The following is a 21,683-nucleotide window of genomic DNA, read 5'->3' as shown; positions in this document are numbered from 1 at the left end:
TGTCTTGTACACTTTCAAGGACCGTCCAAATCCTGACTTTGGGCCTTCGAAGCTTCAAAAGCGAAGCGGCGCTCTGAGCACTCCTCCTAGAAGATCATGCTCTTGACTGCGTCTCTTGAGCGATGGCCTCGTCGAGGGCTCATGGGAGGCGTCTTAGGTCTCATTCCAGAATTTGCGAGAGGTGCAAGCGGGAGATCCATAATTGAAGCTGAACCTTTCACGGGACTGTTTGGAACGCTGCTGGCCACTGGCTTACGGTCACTCAGCTTGCGAGCTGGGGCAGGAGGTTTCGTGAAGTCGCGCACGTCCGTGCCTGAGGAAATTTGAGGCGTTGATGGGATGCCTTCGGCTTTCTCCCTCGACAGGACAAGGTCCGTCCAGGAAGCGGACTTCTTGCCCGTGTCAGCTTTGCCGATGACTTGACTCAATGCCACCATCCAGTCTGCCTTGTCTGCTGTCTTGTCGGCATAGAAGTCGATTGTCTCTCCATTGGCGAAGCGGATTCGGAAGCCCTCCTCCACGTAGGCATATCCTTCATCCTCTTCTGCAAATGCAGATTTCCGGCGGCCACCTTTGTTTCCAGGGTTGCCAGACTTTGGATCAGCTACAAGGGTGCTCTTGTCGTCCACCAGGCGTGTAGCCTTAGTGAGATTGATCACGGCCCGCTTTTGCTGAGTATGCTCGTGGTATGCGGTCAACCGCGGGCCTTGCAGCCGGAAGAATCGCCGTCTCCAGTGAACACAGTCACCACCTTGCTGACTGAGATGGCCCTCGTGTACAACCTCGACACGCTCGCTTGCTCTATTCATCTCCCGTACTGCACTGCTCATGCTCTTCGGCATGTCTTCGTCCGCCGCTCCGGCTGGCTTTGGCACGTAGAGAAGTTCAAGTTGGAGGAAGCCGACAATGTACGGTGGTCGTCGAACTGGACCAGCATTTCCACGCTTACTCCGCACACTGTTGACGACCTGCGAATCCCGCTCGAGAGCCCATTCGTTGTAGCATGGCACATCGACTATCAACTTGCGGCCAAAGCATTGCTTCTCATGTGCGCGCAAGTTGACGTACGCGCGTGCGAATGAGCCGTCTTGAGCATTCACAAGATCGTGCAGCAGATCCCAAGCTGTTGGTGCAACAGATGCACGCTTCCGACGCTCCTCCTCGAGTAAGCGGCGCTCTTCAGCCTCTGCCGCTTCTCTCTCTTGGCGCTCCTTCTCAGCACGCTTCTTTGGACTCGTCAAGAAACGTGACAGACTGCTGGTCTTTTGATGCTTCGAGCCCTTCGTAGGGGAAGTGGGTGCGTTGAGCGGAATATGCTGCTTTGGTGGTGGCGGGAGCTTGGTGTTCAGAGTAAGCTGGAACTCCAGGTCATTCAGTACTACCAGTTCGAATTCCTGCCCGATTGGTGCATTTCGTCCCAGCTCCAGGCTGGTCGTCGTAACACAATGGAGTCCGTTGTCGAGAGTAAGCTGGAAATACAGTCGATCGTTCTTGGGCATTGGCAAATCCAGTTCCTTGACTCCCGCAACCTTGACGAAAAGTCGGCCACGTTCGATGCCTTCTCCGACATCGTCTTCAAGGCTACTCGTGCCTGCGGCAAAGTCTTCGTTGACAACACCAAGAACACTCGCTTGACCTGGTAGAGGTGGAGCAGGACCGGTCGAGTGCTGTGCCGCTGACGCCTGGCGTTGGCTCTTCCTACGTGCCTTGCCATTCCATGCTTCCGTTTCGAGGATCCCGCTGCCCTTGCGAGGGCTCGAATTCGCACTGCGCCCGCCACGAGAGCTTGGTCGTGCTTCTGCTGTTGGTGACATGGGAGGCTCGTTGGACTTCGCTGTCCCATTGCTGTCGCCAGAGAAGTTGCGGTTAGTAGCCACAACGAGCTTCGTGTTCTGGCGCATGAGGTATCCTTTCTGCTTGCGAGGAAAACGGTTAGCACCAGCACTAGTCTGATGTGACGAATAGGGAGTCACCAAATGGGAAGATGGCTCTGCTGTCTGCCCTTGTCGACTGACAAGATCAGATCTGCTAAGAGCACTGATAGGAAAATGGTGCGGTACCTTTTGGTTCTCGATGACTCGCTCGAACTCGTGTTCAAGTCCAAGGCCATCGTCATCGTCAGCGGTCACACGAGGAATATCCAGATCAAGCTTCAGCTGCTTTCGGCTCCCTCGACGACGAGTAGTTTCACGAGTAGTCTCTTGAGTGGACTCAACGGCAGAGTCTGCTTTCGATTCATTGCCGTCTGACGAATACTGCGATGGCTCCTCAATCTCGCTGGCTTGTTCAACCTCTGCCTGGTATGCTTGCGGGATGGGTGGAACAGGATGACCGGCACTAACGATTCGTCGCTGTTCAGCCATCATGCGCAAGTCGGCTGGAGTCGCGGATGGTCGAGCTTTGAGCTGACCGTTCGTCTTGATGGTAGCCCTCCGCTCGGGGATTACTGGAACTTCTAGTTTGGACTCGACTGGTGGAGGAAGCTCTTCGAAATCGTGCACCTCACTGCTGGAGTGATGTATGACCGAATCAGGACTGCCTGGCGGAGAGAACTCGCCATCATCGTAGTCAGCGCCATCATATGTAGGACGTGGCAGATCCTTGAGAACTGGTTTGGCTTCAACCTGCGGCTCGCTTGCGACCGATGGCTGCAGAACTGGCGCACTTGAGACAATATCCGTCTGTTTGGTTGACTCCTCTGGTGCTGGTGATCGGACAATGTAGTCCTTCATGCCGAAATCGAAGTCATCGGAGGCGAGGTAGGATGGTAGACCCATGAAGTCTCCACTGGTCGACTTCTGTGGAGCTGACTCAGCCTGCGAGTAGTCCTTGACTGTGAGCAGCTGCATGGCATCCTCTAGCTTCTCCTTTACATCATCAGCTTCCGGCTCTTTATCAGACTGAGCCTGTAGAACTGTGCTCTCGGCATCCGGCTCAACAGAGGAGTACTGGCTCTCGGAGTCGTCGTTGTTGCTAACATCGTGACGAAGGACAGAAGATTGGCGTTCGTAGTCATCCAAACGCGAAGGTGATCTTGCTGGTTCAGACAACAACGACTCGTCAGCGACTGGGATAGCGCTCAAGTCAATGGCGTCGTCATCTTCAAGTGGCTCATCCTTAATCTCGACCTCTGCAGACTCATATCTCTCGTGGCCAAGTGGGCCAAGAGAGTGCTCGCTCACGTCGTGGCTATTTTCTCGCGATGGAATGGGCTCATCTGGGTGCATCATGGCCAGCTCCTTGTATGATGGACGCTCCGGACTGTCGCCCGCCTCTGTTGGGGTTTCTTCTTCGTCCTCAAATTCGTATCTGGAATTGCGAACCTTGCGCAGAATGCTTTCTCTGGAAATGGTGGGTGGCTCATCATCGTCGAAGTCAGGGAGGTCCGCAAGGTGAGACTCTTCCTCAGGCTCTTCTTCCTTGATTGCCACGTCGGACTTCTCTCCCGTGTCCAGATTGGTTATGGTCATTTCCGCATGGCCTTCAGAGTGTTTCGAGCTCGGGCGATCTGCGGATTCTTCTGTGTGAATGTCCTTGCCGCACGAAGCCCGCTTTGGTGGAGAAGGCAGGTTGCGTGCAAGGTTCGAGGCACGCTCAGCAACAGCTGCAGCTGACTCTCGGCGGCCATTCATGAAAGCAGGAAGTGGAGGCAATGGGCGGGACTCGCCTTCTGAAGCCAGGCTTCCAGATCGCGAAAGATGCTGCCTCTGCACCTCTATAGAGGAGCCCTCGAAGACATCGTCTCCATCGTCAACAAGATCTCGGCGAGCTTCGTCGGGCGACATGCGCGACCAGTCTTCTGGCAAAACGACAGGCGTCTTGTCGACATTCTCCAAGTCTGCGTCAAAGCTGTCATCATTGTGATATGGCTCGAGCGAACTCCCACGCTCGAAGCTGTATTCATCGTAGTACTCATCCGAGTCGAAGCTACCCTCTCGGGAGCCAGATGCTGCTGATACTGAGGGCTCCGGTGTGGGGTTCTCGTAGACGTTGATCTCTGGCTCGGCTTCGTGGAAGGTGACACTTTTGTTGTGGCGGTGTATGGCGCGAGGAGTAGGCGCGCGGTCGTCACCGTCAGACCATGGCCCACTGTCGTGCTCGAAAGAACCGAATTGACTGGTGCGTGAAAGCGAAGATTTGGTAGGTGAGGATGCCGGCTCCTTGGATGGTGAAGAAATGGACTTTGCCTGTGGGCTGCTGGGGATGGAGACAGCCGTCTCGCTCTCAGTGCGCTTATGTGCCGATGGCCTTTTGGGGCTCTGCAGCGGGTTGTTCTCTTTCTTAAGGCTGTCATATCTGGTGAAGTGGTTGTTGGCCAAGTTCCCGCTCAGCGGGCGGTTCGCACTCGGGCGCTCGACGATGGGTAAGCTCGATGGATCGTACGCATCCTTGTTCTCCAAGGCAAAGATGTTGCTCTGCTTGACGCGGCCGGCTTGCCTCAGCCTCTCAATGCTGGCTCTTCGCTTGGCCGACAGGAGATTGGGCGAGTTCTCGCGGTCGGATGAGGCCTCGTTGTCGAAGCGAGAGGGCGACATGGGGTCCCTCGTCTTCCAGAAATCGCGCGGCGAGGAGTTCTCGTTGAGGAAAGAGGAGTTGTCGGTGTAGGGCGAGGAGTCGCGCGAGACGATCATCTTCTGCGCGGACGTGTCAGTCAGTAAACACGGGCAGGCGGGGTCGGGAAGTCAGCTCTTACCCTCGTCGCCTGGTTGTAGCTGGGGGAGTTGCGTCGTGGAGAAACGCTGGTGATCTCGGAAAGCGCAGCCCGAGTGGCGGCCATCTTGTTGGGCGTGGATGAAGGCGTGTTGCCGGACTTGGAGATGCGCAGCGGCTGGACCTGTCGCACCATGGTGAGTAGCTGTCCCCAAAAGTGCGAGCGCCCGTCACAGTCGCGGCGACGAGACGAGAATAGGCTAGATGCGTACGGAATCCATTGCGCCGGGAGAACAGCGTGTGTCGAGTGCACAATGCAGCAGCACGGCTCAAACGCTGGAATGTTGTCGCTGGCGAGCCGAACTTCACACCGGCGCCGTTGCGGCTCTGCGCTCAGATGCAATAATCGCGTTGCGGAAGAATAACAAGCGGTGTGAAGAAGAAGCTGTGCAAAGTGCCTGCTGATGCGCCTGTCATCTCATTGCCCAAACGAATGAAGACAATGTTATTGTGAGAGTGTGAAGACGGCGCAGAACAAGAGGGCAGATGCACTGCATATTCCTTCTTGTTGGGCAGCCCCATTCGCATGTTGATCGTGGGTCGCGGTTGCCCGTTGCCCTGGCGACTGCCCAGTCCAAGTTTCAGCGCGTCAGCGTTCCGATCCGCTTCCGCCACTCTTGGCGGCGATCGCGGAAGATCTCCCTCGAGAACTTTTGGGGAAACATCTCTGAACTGATGATCCGTGAGTGGCCATCGACATGCAGCGCCTCTCTGCTGCCCTCTGCCCCTTCTGCGAGGCGCGGGCTCTCGCAAAGCCCTTTCAGCCCGCATGGCAGCAGCAAGCGCGCAATGCGGCGACCCTGCAGAAACGCAAGCCCTCGCGCATGGTGCTGTCAGAAAGAGTGGCTAAGGGGCCTTCGAGACCGGCGGAGGATGGTCATGGCCGACCGACAAAGATGCGGACGAAGAACAGTCCGTTTGGAGGTATGAACGTGACGGAGGTGCCCAGAATGCTGCAGGTGCAGAGGAACAAGATTTCTGAGGCGGAGAGGAAGAGACAGGAGAAGATGAAGCCAGGGAACGGTAAAAGAGAGCAGACTCCCAAAGACCCAATGAGGGCAATGAAGATGCAACGCCGGTTGGCGAACATCTCGTACGAGAAGCGCAATAGGATCAAGCAGGAGATAGCTGAACGAGAGAGCTTCAATGACTTTGATCTCTTGCCCATCATCAAGGAATCCATCAGCACCCAAGCGCTCGCCGGACAGCTTGACATTTCCCCCTCCCCAATACAACGATTAGCGATTCCCGCACTTCTCGATACCCCCGATGGACGACGGCGAAAGAAGAGGCACGTGCAGGATGAACCATCGAAGGACATGAAGCAATTCCTGCTTGCCGCAGAGACAGGATCTGGAAAGACGCTGGCGTATGCATTGCCCGTGATTGATGCGATCAAACGGGCAGAGAAGGTCGAGGCGCAGGAGCAAGAGCGTCAAGAGAAGGAGAAGATGGAAAAGAAGCAGGCAGAACGACGACTGTTTGAGTTGGATGAACCTGAAGTGGAAGATCTGTCTAAAGGGCGGCCACGCGCCATCGTTCTAGTTCCTACGGCTGAGCTGGTCAACCAGGTCGGCGGCCTTCTGAAGAGCCTGTCGCATACCATCAAATTCCGGACAGCCATGGTCAGCGCTGCCTTCACAGGGACTGTTATCCGCAGCCGTCTCTTTGGTCCAGGAGGCGTGGACGTTGTCGTTGCGACGCCTCACTTACTCAGCAGTATCTGCGAGAGCGATCCGAACATCCTGTCACGAGTATCACATCTGGTCATCGACGAAGCGGACAGCCTGCTTGATCGTTCATTCAGCCCAATCACATCTGGGATTATTGATCGCGCCGCTCCCTCGCTCGAAAAGCTGGTCTTCTGCTCGGCCACGATTCCGCGAAGTGTTGACTCGTACTTGAACAAGCGGTATCCAGAGACTAAGCGACTTGTGACGCCAAACCTCCACGCCATTCCTCGTCGCGTTCAGCTAAGCGTGGTCGACATTGAGAAGGTGCCATATCAAGGAAATCGTGACCTGGCCTGCGCGCAGACGATTTGGGACATCGGCAAAGAAGCTGCAGAGGCAGACGAGGACAGGGAAAAGAAAATCGTTGTGTTCGTTAACGAGCGAGAAAAGACAACAGAGCTAGCAGGCTACCTCAAGTCCAAGGGCATCGATGCGACCGCATTGTCCCGAGACAGCGACGATAGAAAGCAAGCAGAAACATTAGCTGCTTTCACTGGTGCTGCAGTACCGACGACCAGGCATAGCGCAGAAAAGGCCACGCGCAAGGAACGTAACGACTCAAGTCAAGCCATCAGCGCAGGCGATCTCGCGGAGAGAGCCAGTTCGGTCCCACCTCCACGACAACTGAACAATACCAAGGTTCTAGTCATGACCGATATTGGCTCGCGTGGCATTGACACTTTGCTTGTCAAGCACGTTATACTCTACGATGTACCGCACACCAGTATTGACTTCATACATCGCCTCGGTCGTGTTGGCCGTATGGGCAAGAGAGGTAGAGGAATCGTGCTAACCGGCAAGCACGACCGGAAGGATATTGTGAAAGAGGTCAGAGAAGGCATGTTCAAAGGACAAGCGCTGATTTAGACAGCAGTCGCGCGAAGATACCCTGTAAAACTACGGCATTACATAAATGTACAGTAACGAGATTCCCTCTCCCTAGCCAGTGTCGAGTACGTCCTGCTGGTGAGAACTAACTTTCTCTTTCTGTACATTGCCAAGCTTGTCGATCTTTACAAGCTGCAGGCTGCAGCAGAATACGCGAGGCCGATCGATCCTGAATGCACAGACACGTATCGCCGGCACACAATGCACAAACATCGCAAGCATCACGCGCAACGATTATGCGTGAGCTTCACTGGCAGTTCAAAGGCTGGGCTGTTTAAACTTTACGCGTGAGCTCATAGTGGGTCATTCCTAGAAATGGCAAGGCCGATTTCTTGGAGTGGAAAGCAGGATAACAACTCCAGTAATTCTTCCCACGTCCACGACTTGACAGCAGACCTCGATTGTGATGCCTCGCTCTCCGGTGGCCGCAGTGGCTCTAATCTGCTTCTGTCTCCTCACTTGCGCTCACGCCTTCGGCGCTGGCGAAGTACCAGAGGACAACGAATGGCTTGGCTACGTCTGGCGACATGGAGATATTGGTAACTTGTTACCTCTGCTGCCAGTCAGCTTCGTGAGCAACTATGCCTTCACAAAATTACAAGCCAAGCAGGTTTATTTCGGCAACTGGTTACGGGACTTTTCGCAACTGCTCGATACCACTTGCTTAGACAAGGTCCACGAGTCAATTCTGCGGGCTGTGGTTGCGATTTTGGCGTTTATGGAATTTGGACTCGCTACTGATGGCTTCGATGTCACAAAGGAGCGTCTTGGAGTCTATCGACATGAGGAGCATATTGATAATCCGAAAGGTATGTAAACGTATTCTCTTGACGCATGACGATACTCTCGAACATGATAACAAGTGTAAGCTGTGTTCGAGAGATCTGCAATTGATAACTTTCGATCGCACAACGTGTGAGAGGCTCATGCTGACCTTTGATCGAAATTTCAGGCTACGCTGACCTGCCGGACAAGGACGCCACAAAAATCGATGGCAGACTCCGTGGTCCAGTCAGGGAAGTGGAGCTCGAAGTCGACCCAAAGACTGGCATGAAAAACTATATTGCAAACTCAGGAAAGGATTGGACGACATCAGCTGACTATATCCGTAAGAAGCTGTGGGCATGCATTGAATACAAGCGTAACGAAAATGAGGCGGATGCGCTCATCAGCCTGGGAGCGGCAATGCACACTATAGAAGACTTCGCCGCCCACAGCAATTTCATCGAGCTGTGTCTCCGTGAATTTGATGGATGTCAGGATATCTTCGCATTTGTGGGCGACAAGAGTTGGATAGAGGCACCTGGCTCGCACAGCAAAGTCCCTCCGTTAACAACAGGCACATTTGGCGCTGTTGATATCCTGCACAGCTTTCTAGGAGAGGCCGATGACCGCGCGGCCATCATCAACAGGGGCGAGACGAGAACTACCTCTTTTGGCGACCTGTCAAATATGCAGTCCAAGCTCTTTTCATCCTCGAATTTCAAAAGTGCCTTCCAGGCCATTGCTTCAGTTGCTGAGAAGATCTCGTCACTTACGCCAGGGAACAGCGACATTGCTGGTCAGCTGCAATCAATCAATTCTGCTGTCACGGATGCTCAGAACAATTCCAACCAGACCAAATCCTCAGATGAAAAATCCGATGAACCTTTTCCCAACTTATGGAATGCAATCCACCCAATCTTCAAACTTCACGACGACATTCAGCTCTGGACCATGAAGCATGATGATGGACCTACCTTTCCTGGGCTGAGCAAAGCTATAGAAGACATCAAGACACAGGCGGACAATCTTGCATACAAGTTACTGGCTGCGTTCATCGAACCGGCGCTCAACGAAGTCCGTGCAGCTGCAGAAATGGCCAAGCAGCAGACAGTCGAGATGAGTAAGGCGTCAGAAATTTGGGAACCAGGCTCCATGGACTCCAATCCAACACATTCAGAACTGGCAAAAGATCATTTCAGCAATCTTTTAAATCAGCCAGCGGGCATCATTGCCACTATCTGCCTGAACTGGAGCACTCAGCAGATAGTGAAATGCTGGGATGATCCTTCATTAGATGTCGAAGAGACGATCGAGGATATCCTCTCCATCATGCACCATCCTGCATTCGTGCAAGAACCAAGCGACATACAGCGATACATGCAAGATTCTGTCCGCGAGTGGTGGGACGCCCACAGCGAAGATCAGCACATATACTTGCTGAAGAAGCTCTCGAAAGAATCCGCCCAGGACCGATGGAATCACCATGATCACACAATGACTGCTCGAGACATGGCGGGTCGAGGCACGAAGGGCTTCGCCTCGTTTCCAGGAGCCTGGCCAGAGACTACTCCACGACCAGTCGACGATACATTACGACAGCAGTTCGTGAAGAAAGTCCAAGAGGTAGCGGACGGGCTTCGAAACGCTAGCGAGAAAGTCGTAGATGCAGCTCACACAGTTGGAGACAAAGTCGGAGTCACCAAGGCGTTAGGGCTAGGCAAGTCGGAGGAATTGGATGACGCGGTGACACGACTTGCGAAAGAGCACGACATCAGTGAGGGAGAAGTCAGAAAGAAGCTTGACTTAGGTGGACCTCACTTGTAGAACTTTGGACATTTGGCTTGGACGAGTATAGAACTTACATTGCTAAAGCACAAAACTACTAATGACTATTCCAATTCAATAAAAATTACTTTCGCCTCACTGGCTACACAGCTGCGGCCACTAAGGGCTTGTCGCAGATTTCGCTGAGCGAACGAGCAAATCTTGGATCATCGTGAAGCTAGAGCTATAAATTACTAATCGAGATCTCGGTGAGCGATGTCTTTCTCGGGGAGATGCTGGCGAGGTATGCCACCGGAGGAAAGGAAGAGGAGATGTGAGCGGTCAAATTCAAACGGCAACTAATGGGAGACTGCATGTTCGGCGAGCGAGCGCTCACATGGTTGTCGCGTTCTCGAAAGCATCGGTGCTTGACCGAGTCTTGAAGGTCCGAAGGAAGAGAGGCAAGTACTAAGATTCGATATAGGCACAGATGAGCCGAGAATGGAGTTTTACAATCACGTACGCGCGTACAGATTTTCTCTGGCTTCCGCTGGATTTGGTGCGTGATTGAGAGGATCAAAGGATATGTGAGTTACACGGCAGTGAGAGCTTACCATAGACAGAGTCCCCAGATGTTCGAACATTTAGGAGATAGCACGTCTAGTGTACCGATGTAGGTCAGAGAGTCGAAACGATCATCGACAATGCATTCCCAAAGTGGAACGAACAATCCCGAGATCGAGAAGAATCAATGCAAATACTCATCGACCACACGAGATCAACCCCAAAATTAGCATGACGATTGCACCGGGACCGAGACTGGGACCGCGCTGCTTCTGTGATACATCGCATAGCGATATGCAGTTCGAGCATTGCCAGAAAGAGAGAGTGGTGCAAAGACGCAATACAAGAAGGGCAATAGAGATTTTAATTCTACTCTAGCGACTTTTTTTCAGCCAGTCTTTGGGCCTATCATTCACATGCGTTCCTGACGCATTCTTTGTCGATATCTTGGTATCTCTGATTCACAATCAAACGCCTCGCCACCGAGTAGGCATCTACCGCCCATTTCGGAGCTGGCTGAAAAGCGCAGTAGCACGCTGAGTCTGGCCAGCAGTGAATCGATCCAGGCAGGAATCATCACTGTAGTCCATATAGTTGTGAATGCTGTCAACACCGCCGCCGGGGCAAGTATCCTTGCCAACAGGGCATCCGCTGGTAAAGGTTCGTTGAGGTGGGGTGTCGCTGACAGAGTCGCCGGCTCCAGTGCAGCTTTGGCCCTGGAAGACGTGGAAGAGACCGAGCCAGTGGCCGATTTCGTGAGTGGCGGTGGCACCCTCGTTGAAGGGTGCAGCAGCACCACCTGGAAGCGAGTCTGCAAGGTTCACGCAGCCGTCGAGGGTGCGGTCGTTCGTGGTTGGGTTGGCGACTGGGAAGTAGCACCTGAAAGCAGAATGTTAGAAACAGCTGGGGAAACATCCACACTTGCAGTCTCTCAACGCGACCTGGACTCCACGCTTGCTTCGCTTGTCGACACAAAGTGCCTCGGATACGCTCGACAGGGCGAAGATACTAGAAGCAGAGAAATGTGAGAGTTGCTTACCATCCGAGGGTATCGCCTGGAATGTCGGAAACGAAGTAAAGATCAAGCTCATCATAGCCTTGGGCTTTTCTGAGCGCAGTCTTCATATTACGCTCGTTGGCCGTGCCAAGGTTGGCAGTTGCCCAATTGTTGTTGACGGTGAAGTCGGTCGACGCCAGCCTGAAGGTGAATCCCATACCCGCGTAAGCCTGGTCTATCAAGTGAAGTCAGCAAGAGGCACGAAGATGTCTAAGACAAGGCTCTCGCGCGTTGGAGATGCCTTATAGCGGCTAATCTTACTCATGGCCTATTGCATATTGTCAGTCAAGATTCTTTCCCTAGAATACTTGTAGAAACAAAGTGTTGTTTGGAACCAAGCGGAAGAGCAGAGAACACCCAGGATCTCCAGAGAGAGACGAGTTTTCAGGTGAACATTGCGGCATGTGAGTCCAAGGAAAGAAGCGTGTAAGCTTCGCCCCCACTGGCACTACTGGCGCTCTCTGCCAGAAATTGCTCGACCAAGCCATCGAGGGTTTAGAAAAGGCGAAATACGTACACTGATCTGGCTCTGAATCATAGCTTGGGAGTAACGACCTTGCTTCGAGGACGAAGTAACGACGTGTACGTATGTTGGAATTGTCGCAGCAGCCATTCGAGAAATTTCGAGATTGGCAGCGCCCTCAGCCGCGGCGGCTTCGAGGGCAGCAACTTGCTCTGCTGCTGGTGCACCGAGGGCACATCGCGTATAGGTAGATTGCGCAGATGCGATGCTGGCGGCGGCGGCTGCCAAGAAAGAATTGTTGAACTTCATGGTTATGATTTGCTGCACAAATATTCTAGGCGAAGCGAAGAGAAGACGACCTTGATGGAATCCAAAGGCATATCATGCGTGCCGCTCCCTCGCTTTTTGTATTCTTCTGCCCAACACATATTGCGACTGTTGCCGGCACATCTCCATGCCCTCTCAGCCTACTCGCTTCAGATAGCGACACCTGCATCATCGTGTATCTGCTTGGCCAGCCGGACGCTCGTACGAAAGTGGAAGTTGTCAAGACCATCACAACGTGGAGACGTTATACCGTTCGCTCGTGGCCTCGCGAGTGATGTCGCTCTCTTGCCACGTTCGGAAGGTTGCAATATGCGTGCATGGTGGGACAGCTGGGCAAGATAGGATTCGGGCTTTCAGACTGGTGGTTACTGTAGAGTTAGCGGGCTTGGACTCGTAACAAGCCCGCTGATCTCCACCCCCTCTGCTAAGATCTCTCGGCGCCAATGAGACAGCTATCGCGGATTTCGCCAGTTTGCTTGAGCTGCAGCACAACACAGGGCAAGAATCGGTGGCGATGCTTGAGACGGAAGGAGATGTGCGTTGTGGCTGAACTAGCTGGCGAAATTGTCTTGTCAGAACCGGAGGACGGACAAGAATGAGGTTGATGCAGTTTGGCGCTAGTAAGTTTCCCAAGACGGGCTAGCGAGGCGAAAGCCACCAGTTATATGCGAGCAACAGTCCAGCATGACAGGACTTTGTCTCGTAACTACGTCTGTCGTTGTACGACTGCCGCTGAAGCCTGAAGGAACGAGCTGCATGCTCTGTCAACCCGATCATGGGCCAATCCTCTGCGACCTTGCTTGTTCGTTCCTGCGAGTTGTGCACAGGGGCCGATGAAACAGTCTGATCAGAACCAAGATGGTCGCGTTACCTGGAAGCGTGGACAGATGATCGTCGGCCCTGGAGCACATGATTGCCTCGCGATAATATCCCGAGCTGAATGGCCTCTTGCGGCAGTGCCGAAGGTTGCTTGCAGATCGGCGATGCATTGCACGCCCTGCACTGCAAGCACTGTATTGCGATATCCAGGCCATCATGGCCAGGTCGTACGGCTACCACGAGAGCATATGCAATCAGCACTGGAAGGCGACACCATGCTTCTTCACTTCACTTTTGCCACCTCCAGCGAAGCCAGTGCCATCGGTGGCCAGCTCGACGAGTCCACGCTCTGTCTTGCTCTCCTTCTCACCCGTTGAAGCGTCCTTCTTCCGCTTCGTTTTGCGACCAGGAGTGATGTCTTCTTGGCACACATAGCATCGCACGGAATCGTCATGCTCCTTGTCGTGCGAAGACTTCTCAGCTGCTTTTTGAAACTTATCGCTGCACGGCTTGCACAAGACATGACCACAAGGCTTTGCGAGTACGGCTTTCGTTGAATTCGACAGTGCTTTATTGCACGCAGGACAGCTCCGTTGCTTGGTGTTCGAATCAGCGGATGACGCTTCTTCGGTGAACTTGATCGAGACCAGTGATTTCAAAGTGAAGTCATGGGGCTTGTCGGACGAAGCTGCTGGACATGTCGGATGTTGCTTGATCGTTTTCGAGTCCGCCTTCTTGTTGTCTGGCGTCTCGCCTGCGACCCAGAACGCTGGCAAGTGTGGCTTGGAGTTCTTCTCGTCGTCCATCAACTTCCGAGCCTTGTCGCGATCCTCGTTGGCAAGTCGCACAAGCTCCTCTTCATCCAGCTCAAATTTGCGTTTCGTGCCCTTCTTTGCGCCTTCTTCCACCTCTTGCTCCACCACGACTTTGCCATTCTCTCGTCCAACGATGTTTTGGCTAGCTGTTGCCCCAGGCCTGGCGCTCAAACCGGCCTGCACCTTCTCGAACTCCTCGATGGCTCGCGCTTGCGCCTCCGCATCCTCCAGCTGCTTCTCCTCTTCATCCTCTTGCTTCCTGCGCTCGGCTTCCTTCTTCAGCCTCTTCAGCTCCTTGTTTTGTGCCAGCAGATTGCTCACGGCACATTCCCTGCAGTAGAGATGGCCATGACTTGAGCAGGACACCGGATCACGTGCAGGGAGAAGGCATAATTGACAGCTTCCGAACGGCAAGAAGCTATCCCGAGTGAGTCGAGTAGATTGAGAGCCCCAATGACCCTTCAGCTCATTGCGCTCGTGTGCGGTGAAGAATGCCAGCGAGGTATTCCTTTCTTGAATCGTTAGTACTTGCAGTTAATTCCGTCAATGAGAGTCGACCCACTACTGTGTGACATATTTGCCGCCTATCGGAGGATGATGTCCGTCCCGTGAATCAGTGTTGTTGCAGGTCTGACAAGGCGAAAGAGTGCCGTAGGACTGCAACCCATGTGAAGAACAGGGAGCACCCGAGCCGGCTTGGCATAAAACTCAAACCTTGATCCCTCCATAGCTGCCGACTGCACCTTGCTACCTCCTAGCAACACCTCATCGTCCCGCCGTCACACACAATATCAGGCTGCGCTGGTTCCCCTCGGCCCCGTTACTAACTTGCTGCCTACTTCTTCTCGACGTGATGTCGACATCTACCCCACAGCTGAGATACACGGTCACGAGGAATCCATCGCTGACATCTGGGGGTCTTCGGGCGGACCAAGCAAAGGAGGCCGTCCAATCCTTCGCAGATTCACCGTCGACAGATGCAGTGGCCACAGTCCGAAATGTATCCCCGAGTATCTGTCGACCGTCAGCTTGGAGTGACTGCTTTCTCGTGGACCTTCATGATGTGTTTCGGGACAGTGGATCTCATAGTCTGCCGCCGAAGAATAGACGAACAGCCGATCGATGCTCGAACCGAGAGTCTGTCTCCCTATGGGAAATATTCCAGAAAGTGAAGTCTGCTCCGCTCCTATGGGTCGCTAGGTGACCAGCGGACAAATCAGCTTCGCGACTCCATCCTACGGCCCCCCACATCTATGTGAAACCATGACAAGCCTTGCCAAGATGCCTCGAACTATGCATCGACCGTTTGGAGTACATGAGCCTGGCTTCTTTGCGCCTCGTCGGTCTTGTTTCGGACGTGCAGCACATATCGCGTGCGACTGACTGGGCCCCCAACCGCGAGCGCGTTACACATGTGGACAATTCCGTTGCGGAGCCAGAAGAACGTGGCGTGGACGGACGGACAAGCGACATGAAAGTACAGCAGGACCGATTTTTCCAAATTGCAAGTAGTAGTTTTCGTGATGCATTGATGAGTTGCACGACTGCATTGCTGGGCGACAATTGGGAGTCGTCGAATACAAAAGAGACGACAAGCCCCTAAGGTTTGAGACCAGAACACCAGCTCACTACATCTTCTTCACAGCCTCTCTTTCCTTCCTTCCCTCAAACCAACCACTCTCTTTCTCACCATGAAGTTCACCTCTTCGATCGCCCTGGCGGCGATGGCTTCTTTGGCCACTGCCATCCCCACAAACAATGCCAAGCGTGCCGATGGCCCTGTCGGATACGCATCCCAGAACGGCGGGTATGTCGAGCAGCCACTGACCTTGTATCTGCTTTTGCTAACATTCACAGCACCACTGGTGGTGCAGGTGGTACTACTACAACTGTCAGCTCCCTTGCTCAGTTCACTGCCGCTGCCCAGGCCGACGCGCCAACGGTTGTCTACGTAAAGGGCACCATCAAAGGCGATGTCAAGGTCCGTGTCACATCCGACACTTCGATCGTCGGTCTCGACTCCTCCTCCAAGCTTGAGGGCATCTCCCTCTACATCAAGGATGTCAAGAACGTCATCGTCCAGAACATTGCCAGCAGCAAGGTCGTTGCTAAGACTGGCGATGCCATCGGCATCCAAAAGTCCACCAACGTCTGGGTCGACCATGTGGATCTCTCTTCCGACCTCTCGGCCGACAAGGACTACTACGACGGTCTGCTCGACGTGAGCCACGCCGCCGACTGGATCACCGTTTCCAACTCCAAGCTCCACGACCACCACAAGACCTCTCTCGTCGGCCACAGCGACAGCAACGCCAAGGAGGACACTGGCAAGCTCCACATCACCTACGCCAACAACCACTGGGCAAACATCGGCTCTCGTGCACCACTGCTCCGCTTCGGAAGTGCTCACGTCTTCAACAACTACTACGAGAACGTCTCCACCAGCGGTGTGAACACCCGCATGGGCGCCAAGGCACTCGTTGAGAGCACCGTCTTCAGCAACGTCGTCAAGCCAATCCTCAGCGTTGACAGCAAGGAGACCGGAACAGCCGAGACCAACGATGTCGATCTCGGTGGTGCTGAGAACACTGCACCAAAGGGCAGCTTCGGCACTGTTCCTTACTCTTACACTCTCCTCGGAAGCAGCAAGGTCAAGGCCGCCGTTGTTGGAACTGCTGGCAACACCTTGAAGCTCGGTTAAGCGTGGGTTGCAGTGAATGGAAGTATGAGTCTCAGTCTCATGGGGCTCGGTCTGGTACACAGAGCTCGTCGGCGAGCTTCGCATTTGTTATGCGGGCAGCATTTCGAAAATTTGGTCAAGCAGTGATTTTAGTAGTAAGCGACAGATGTTAGTTTCAGTCATTCAGCCAGGTGCTTCTTATGCAACGAACCAGTCGATTGCTTCTACAAAACCTTTTTACGTGTACTGCCTGCTCGCTCCCTCACAAAAGCGCTCGCTCGAAGCCATGGTCTTCTTCGACCCATCACCACTATCTGCATACCTCCTGTTGCCTCTGCCAGTCCATCTTCCATTGCTACTGGGCTAAGCCGTTAACTTGAATTGACGTATCCGTAGTCAGCAGTGAGTCGTACGTTACGTCGTACATGAAAAACAGACCGGGTCCCAGTTTGAATAGAATATAGACATCCCAAAGGGCAATGCAATCGATCATACTCGCAAACAACACGATAAACCTACTGCGGTACGCCACACCCCATCTCCACGACGAGGACACTCATATCATCAAGATACTTGACCACACTTCTAAACCCACACAAGCAACGCTCTACCGCCATCACGCAGACTAAGTGTCAACCGAATCCCAAACGTTGAGAGAGTGCCCCCTGTTCGAAAGCGTTCAGCTGTGCAAAAGTGTACAATTCGTGACTACGTAGTCTCATTTTCCTTTCTGTCTTGTCTGTCGATAGCGAGCGCTGTATTTCGTGCTTTTTGAAAAGTCCAATTCGCTGTGTACAAAGGCGTCCCCCCAGTCGAATGAATGATGGCATTCAAACCTTGACCTTGCCAAGTCCAGCATTCTTCTTCACGACCGACTCAACAGACTTGAGTGGAGTCAAGCTGTACTTGTAAGGTGCCTTCTTGAAAGTACCCACTTGCGTGATGTTCACATCGGCTCTTCCGAAGTCGTTCTCTTTAAAGGTTGCAACGTCAGTATGCCTCTTACATCTTAACACACAAGGGTCAACTTACTAGCACCCAAGTTTGCAAAGCCATCAAGTTCCTCGTCTCCGCAGACACAAGTGTTTGGGGAGTCCTCTGGGATGACCAATCCGTAAGTCGACAAAGCAGTCCTGGTGTTGCCCTTGAACTTGTTTCCTTCGACCAAGACTTGGTTGTCCGAGCGGGAGTGGATGGCTTGGTACAGGAAATCCTCGTAGAGATTGTTGTAGATGTGTTGGTGTCCGAAACGTCCTGCAGGACCACGGGTACCGCAGTTGCGCCAGTAGTTGTGGTGGTAGGTAATGTGCAGGTGGCCTTCGTCAACTTCGCGAAGCACGTCAGAGTTGCCGACGAGAGATGACTTCCAGTGGTCTAGTGCCGAACATTAGCGATTTGATTGAAACTCTCACACTCATTGGAGTAAATACTTACCATGGAAGTAGTTGTGCGAAACAGTGATCCAGTCCGAGGCGCGGACGATGTCGAGCTGACCATCGTAGAAATCCGGGCCAAGCTCCAAGCTGATCTGGCTTTCGAACTCGTTGTGGTCGATCCAGACACGAGTAGTGTTCTGAATCGTGATTCCATCGTTGTCTTCCACAAAGCGAATGCCGATGTTTCGGACGATGACGTTGGTCGCATTGATGATAGTGATACCCTGGCCAACGATGTTGGCTCCCTTGCCCTTTCCAAGCAGACTGACGTTTGAGCCGACTCGGAGACGTGCAGTTGGACGGAACTCGCCCTCGAGGTAGATCGTCTTCTTGCTGTCTGTAGCTGCAAGAGCTGCCACGAGTGCAGCATCAGTCTTCACGTTGAAGACCTTGCCACCTGAGCCACCTGTTGTAGGACCGAGTGGATTGTCCCAACCAAAGCCCTCCAGTCCAGCAGGCTGTCGCACGCGATCTCTTTTGAACCATTCATTCCACGCTGGGCTCGCAGAAGCGCATGCAGCCAGCTGAGCAGCGGCGAAAAGAACGGAGAACTTCATGCTGGTGGTGTCGTAGCGGGTTGAAGCAATGGAACCAGTGAGCCGCACGAATTCTCTACGACGGCAGGACGGCAGGACGGCAATGCCTATATACCTCCATTTTCGTGCTGTCAAATCCAGTTTTCCCAATCGATAGTCTGTGCCTTCCTCATTCTGCTTGTGATGACCCACAATCAAATTCGTGATTTTGCATCTCGCAACCGAGCCGAGGGACGAAGGATGCTCAAAATGGGGGTCGGCACGGCCAGGCCGTCTTAACGTCGTTCTCCAAAGTCGACGGGACCAGCAGCAGTCTTGCTGTGCTGGTATTGCGGGCTGAGGACTCGGTGCAATGTGTACCCCCAGATTTCTCCGGATGTCTTGGCTGTGGAGGTCGAGCTCCTAGCTCGGGTGTATAGATTGTTCCTGCATGCGGTATGCGGGGTCAGATATTGGTGCAGAACTTGTTGCCAGGTGACCATGACAGGCCTGGATGCAAAATCCATTCTGCGGCGCGGGAATTAGTGTTGTGTTTGTTTTCGTCCTGTTCTCCACCGACAGGCTTTACGATGCGCACGAACATGACACAGCGAGGGGCCCAGTCATTGTCTTGGGCGGAATGGATACTAAACTTGCAGTCTTGCGCTTCCAGTCTGTGCGGACTTGAGACACGTTGACAAGACGTTGGACGGTGGGCTCAGCGAGTGTGCAAAGCGGTGTGTCTTCGGAACTTCGCAATTCCAGGTGGATTGAGATAAAGTGGAGTGGAAGTCTTTGTGTATGCAGGTCCAAGTCAAGAGCGACACAGCTTCATCGTCGTTGAGATCGTAGTCCCAGCACTGATCTGGATATATAGCTTTATACTCGAAAGAAGGTCGAAGTCTTGGGAAGTGGAAGCCTTAACGGTCGTCTCACAAGACCCAGAACTCAACTTCATCTAGAATCCCGACAATGCGGGAGTACAAAAAGTTCTCGCTGAGCACTTCGACGTCTCTGAGAAGAATGTCAGCGATACGATGAGTTGTATATTGACTCCATTCTTCTTGTTCTCCAGTTTGTTGCCGAAAAGCCTATTCTTCAAATGTTGTATTCGCGAGCGAACGATATCATCATCCTCATCTCCAGCGTCGTGCTCGGACTACAGCCAGGCGCTCACCTCGTTCGAAACGATTCATGTCCCACAATCCGTAGCGTACAGCGTCCGAAGTGATCAGGTCCCGTACCTGCAGAAAGCGCTGCTGGATATAGCACCAAGCCTTGGCTGCCCAGAGCTTGAAGCTCGACAGCACATGCCCAAATCTACAAGGCACGATACACAGATCGTGTTCGCTGCCAGAGACGCAGCAGAGACGCCTTTGCCACAGGAAGTCTTGATGCTGTCATCTGGCAGGGGCGCCAACGTTCGTATCCTGCACACAAGCACGCCGGTTCGATCAGATTCCGGCTGGTATGAGTGGACGAATGACACCGCCGCATCGCTCGGACTGCAAGAGATCAAGCTGCCGCATGCGATCTGTCAAGAAGACCTGGCGTCTATGTTGCGCGTGCATGCCTCACGTAAGTGCATCAGCCATCAAGCTCCCTACTCGACCGCTACTGACCATACTAGGTTCACGAGGACTGCAAGAACACAGGCGCGACACGCACCTCATTGATCGAATCGAGCGGCTCTTCGCGGACGTGGTTTTCGTCTTTAGGAGGAGCGCACGCGCCCTCAATAGCACGCCTGAGAACGTATGTTCGAAAGTGAAGGGTCTGGAGACACATGAGTACACGATTTGATGATTTCCGTTTGTATGCCATACCATGACTTATGCAGCCTGACGACTCAATGAACAAGCCAGGTGCTTGCCAACTGCTTTCTTGATGTGTTTTGCTTTCCGTCGCAGCTGATTCCGCGATCTCATCTCAAAGCGGGAGAACTCCAACCTGTGCTTGCTGCCCGTTGCCTGTCGCCCTAATGCTTGTGTGGGCATCTGCAGCTTCTTGCATTGCAGGAGCTGCTCTTAAGGTCGTGTGGCAGTGTGCGTCCTCCTTCCAAGCCGTGCTGCGAGCATGGCCATATATCCAGTTCCCTTCATTCTAAACCTCTTGTCGTCCCTCCTCTCAATGATTCCTAAAATTCTTCTTCTGGTAGAACAGATCCGTCCTCGAACTACCAAGGTTGATAATCTTTGGACACCCATCCCTGTCCTTCTCGAGTCGCGTGCACTCGAAGCAGTAGAAAGCGTCCGAGATGCCTTCGCCACCACAGACCACGCATTTGTTCTGATAGTTTCCGAAGGCGCATTCGTCGCAGATTCGGACTAACGTCGTAGGTCGTACGTAGGAGTCGCAGACAGGGCACTTCCCGTCGCACTTATCGCAGAGTCGGCCGATGGAGATGCCGGACGTCTTGCGGCACATGACGAGATCGCTGGACAATTTGTTAGCATCTGCCTTGGAAGAAGTGGTAGCAGCAGCGGTACTTACGGGTGATGGCGCGACATTTTGGCGAATTCTAGGCAGCGGATTCTTTGATTGCAACGGACTTGGTAGTCAAGAGTAGTTTGGTGGGAGGGCAGGTGAGTTGAGTGCAAGCGGACGTGGTCTGCGGTCTTCATGTGCAACAAGAATCTCGTGGAAGCGGGGCTGACTCAGCATCGTGAAGTCCCGTCGGTCCCACCTCACTCGTCCCACCTTCCGGGCATCTCGATACCAGGCGACCTCCAGACAATTCATATTCCTTCTCGAGTCTTACACAAGGTGGTCCAGACAAGGTGATGGGTGAGCCAATATTGCAGCACACGCGAGAGAATCAAGCAGACTTGCGACCTATAGGGCGAGTATCCTACAGTATCCCCCGACCAACGTCCAGTACAGGCTTGCGAGTCTTCGCAGTGATTGCACTTTATCAACCAGCACCGCTCCCAGTCCTGAGCAAAGGTCAAGCTTGACCAAGACATGCTCAATGCAGTGAGCCTTCTCATGACACAGATCAACTATCAGTCCGTTCGACTCCAAACGCGGACCTACCTCCTACCAAACATCAAGCTCACGTACGTACGTAGAAGTGACGATATCGAAGGATTGCACAAACGTGACAGACTTCCATGTTCACATCACCCGATCTCCACGTCTCCACGT

At 53.4% G+C, this 21,683-nt stretch overlaps 9 protein-coding genes across 9 annotated transcripts; 4 read left to right on the top strand and 5 right to left on the bottom strand.

Moving 5' to 3' along the window:
* Positions 1–86: 86 nt before the first annotated feature.
* RHO25_009625 (uncharacterized protein) lies at positions 87–4,931 on the bottom strand (the record flags this gene model as incomplete). The annotated part of the gene is made up of 4 exons (XM_023601154.2): positions 87–1,913; positions 2,061–4,634; positions 4,694–4,834; positions 4,923–4,931. The coding sequence occupies 4 exons, from the start codon at positions 4,929–4,931 to the stop codon at positions 87–89; spliced, it is 4,551 nt and encodes a 1,516-aa protein (XP_023453880.1).
* Positions 4,932–5,408: 477 nt separating this feature from the next.
* RHO25_009624 (uncharacterized protein) lies at positions 5,409–7,310 on the top strand (the record flags this gene model as incomplete). Its single annotated transcript, XM_023601153.2, has 1 exon — positions 5,409–7,310. The coding sequence occupies one exon, from the start codon at positions 5,409–5,411 to the stop codon at positions 7,308–7,310; it is 1,902 nt and encodes a 633-aa protein (XP_023453881.1).
* A 427-nt stretch (positions 7,311–7,737) lies between these two features.
* Positions 7,738–9,920, top strand: RHO25_009623 (uncharacterized protein; the record flags this gene model as incomplete). The annotated part of the gene is made up of 2 exons (XM_023601152.2): positions 7,738–8,140; positions 8,284–9,920. The coding sequence occupies 2 exons, from the start codon at positions 7,738–7,740 to the stop codon at positions 9,918–9,920; spliced, it is 2,040 nt and encodes a 679-aa protein (XP_023453652.1).
* A 998-nt stretch (positions 9,921–10,918) lies between these two features.
* Positions 10,919–12,253, bottom strand: RHO25_009622 (uncharacterized protein; the record flags this gene model as incomplete). The annotated part of the gene is made up of 4 exons (XM_065603198.1): positions 10,919–11,303; positions 11,464–11,656; positions 11,743–11,749; positions 11,999–12,253. The coding sequence occupies 4 exons, from the start codon at positions 12,251–12,253 to the stop codon at positions 10,919–10,921; spliced, it is 840 nt and encodes a 279-aa protein (XP_065459270.1).
* Positions 12,254–13,344: 1,091 nt separating this feature from the next.
* On the bottom strand, positions 13,345–14,480 carry RHO25_009621 (uncharacterized protein; the record flags this gene model as incomplete). Its single annotated transcript, XM_023601150.2, has 2 exons — positions 13,345–14,417; positions 14,468–14,480. The coding sequence occupies 2 exons, from the start codon at positions 14,478–14,480 to the stop codon at positions 13,345–13,347; spliced, it is 1,086 nt and encodes a 361-aa protein (XP_023453647.1).
* A 1,116-nt stretch (positions 14,481–15,596) lies between these two features.
* On the top strand, positions 15,597–16,606 carry RHO25_009620 (uncharacterized protein; the record flags this gene model as incomplete). The annotated part of the gene is made up of 2 exons (XM_023601149.2): positions 15,597–15,712; positions 15,763–16,606. 2 exons carry the CDS (start codon positions 15,597–15,599, stop codon positions 16,604–16,606), a joined length of 960 nt encoding a protein of 319 aa, XP_023453648.1.
* Positions 16,607–17,415: 809 nt separating this feature from the next.
* Positions 17,416–18,578, bottom strand: RHO25_009619 (uncharacterized protein; the record flags this gene model as incomplete). Its single annotated transcript, XM_023601148.1, has 3 exons — positions 17,416–17,558; positions 17,618–17,959; positions 18,020–18,578. The coding sequence occupies 3 exons, from the start codon at positions 18,576–18,578 to the stop codon at positions 17,416–17,418; spliced, it is 1,044 nt and encodes a 347-aa protein (XP_023453645.1).
* A 1,268-nt stretch (positions 18,579–19,846) lies between these two features.
* Positions 19,847–20,339, top strand: RHO25_009618 (uncharacterized protein; the record flags this gene model as incomplete). The annotated part of the gene is made up of 2 exons (XM_065603197.1): positions 19,847–20,114; positions 20,167–20,339. The coding sequence occupies 2 exons, from the start codon at positions 19,847–19,849 to the stop codon at positions 20,337–20,339; spliced, it is 441 nt and encodes a 146-aa protein (XP_065459269.1).
* A 324-nt stretch (positions 20,340–20,663) lies between these two features.
* Positions 20,664–21,046, bottom strand: RHO25_009617 (uncharacterized protein; the record flags this gene model as incomplete). The annotated part of the gene is made up of 2 exons (XM_023601147.2): positions 20,664–20,973; positions 21,030–21,046. 2 exons carry the CDS (start codon positions 21,044–21,046, stop codon positions 20,664–20,666), a joined length of 327 nt encoding a protein of 108 aa, XP_023453646.1.
* Between the last annotated feature and the right edge of the window lie 637 nt (positions 21,047–21,683).

Source organism: Cercospora beticola, chromosome 6, assembly GCF_033473495.1.
Source record: "Cercospora beticola chromosome 6, complete sequence".
NCBI lineage: Eukaryota > Fungi > Ascomycota > Dothideomycetes > Mycosphaerellales > Mycosphaerellaceae > Cercospora > Cercospora beticola.
Note: the sequence above shows the minus strand (reverse complement) of the source record. Positions and strands in the feature narration are given on the sequence as shown.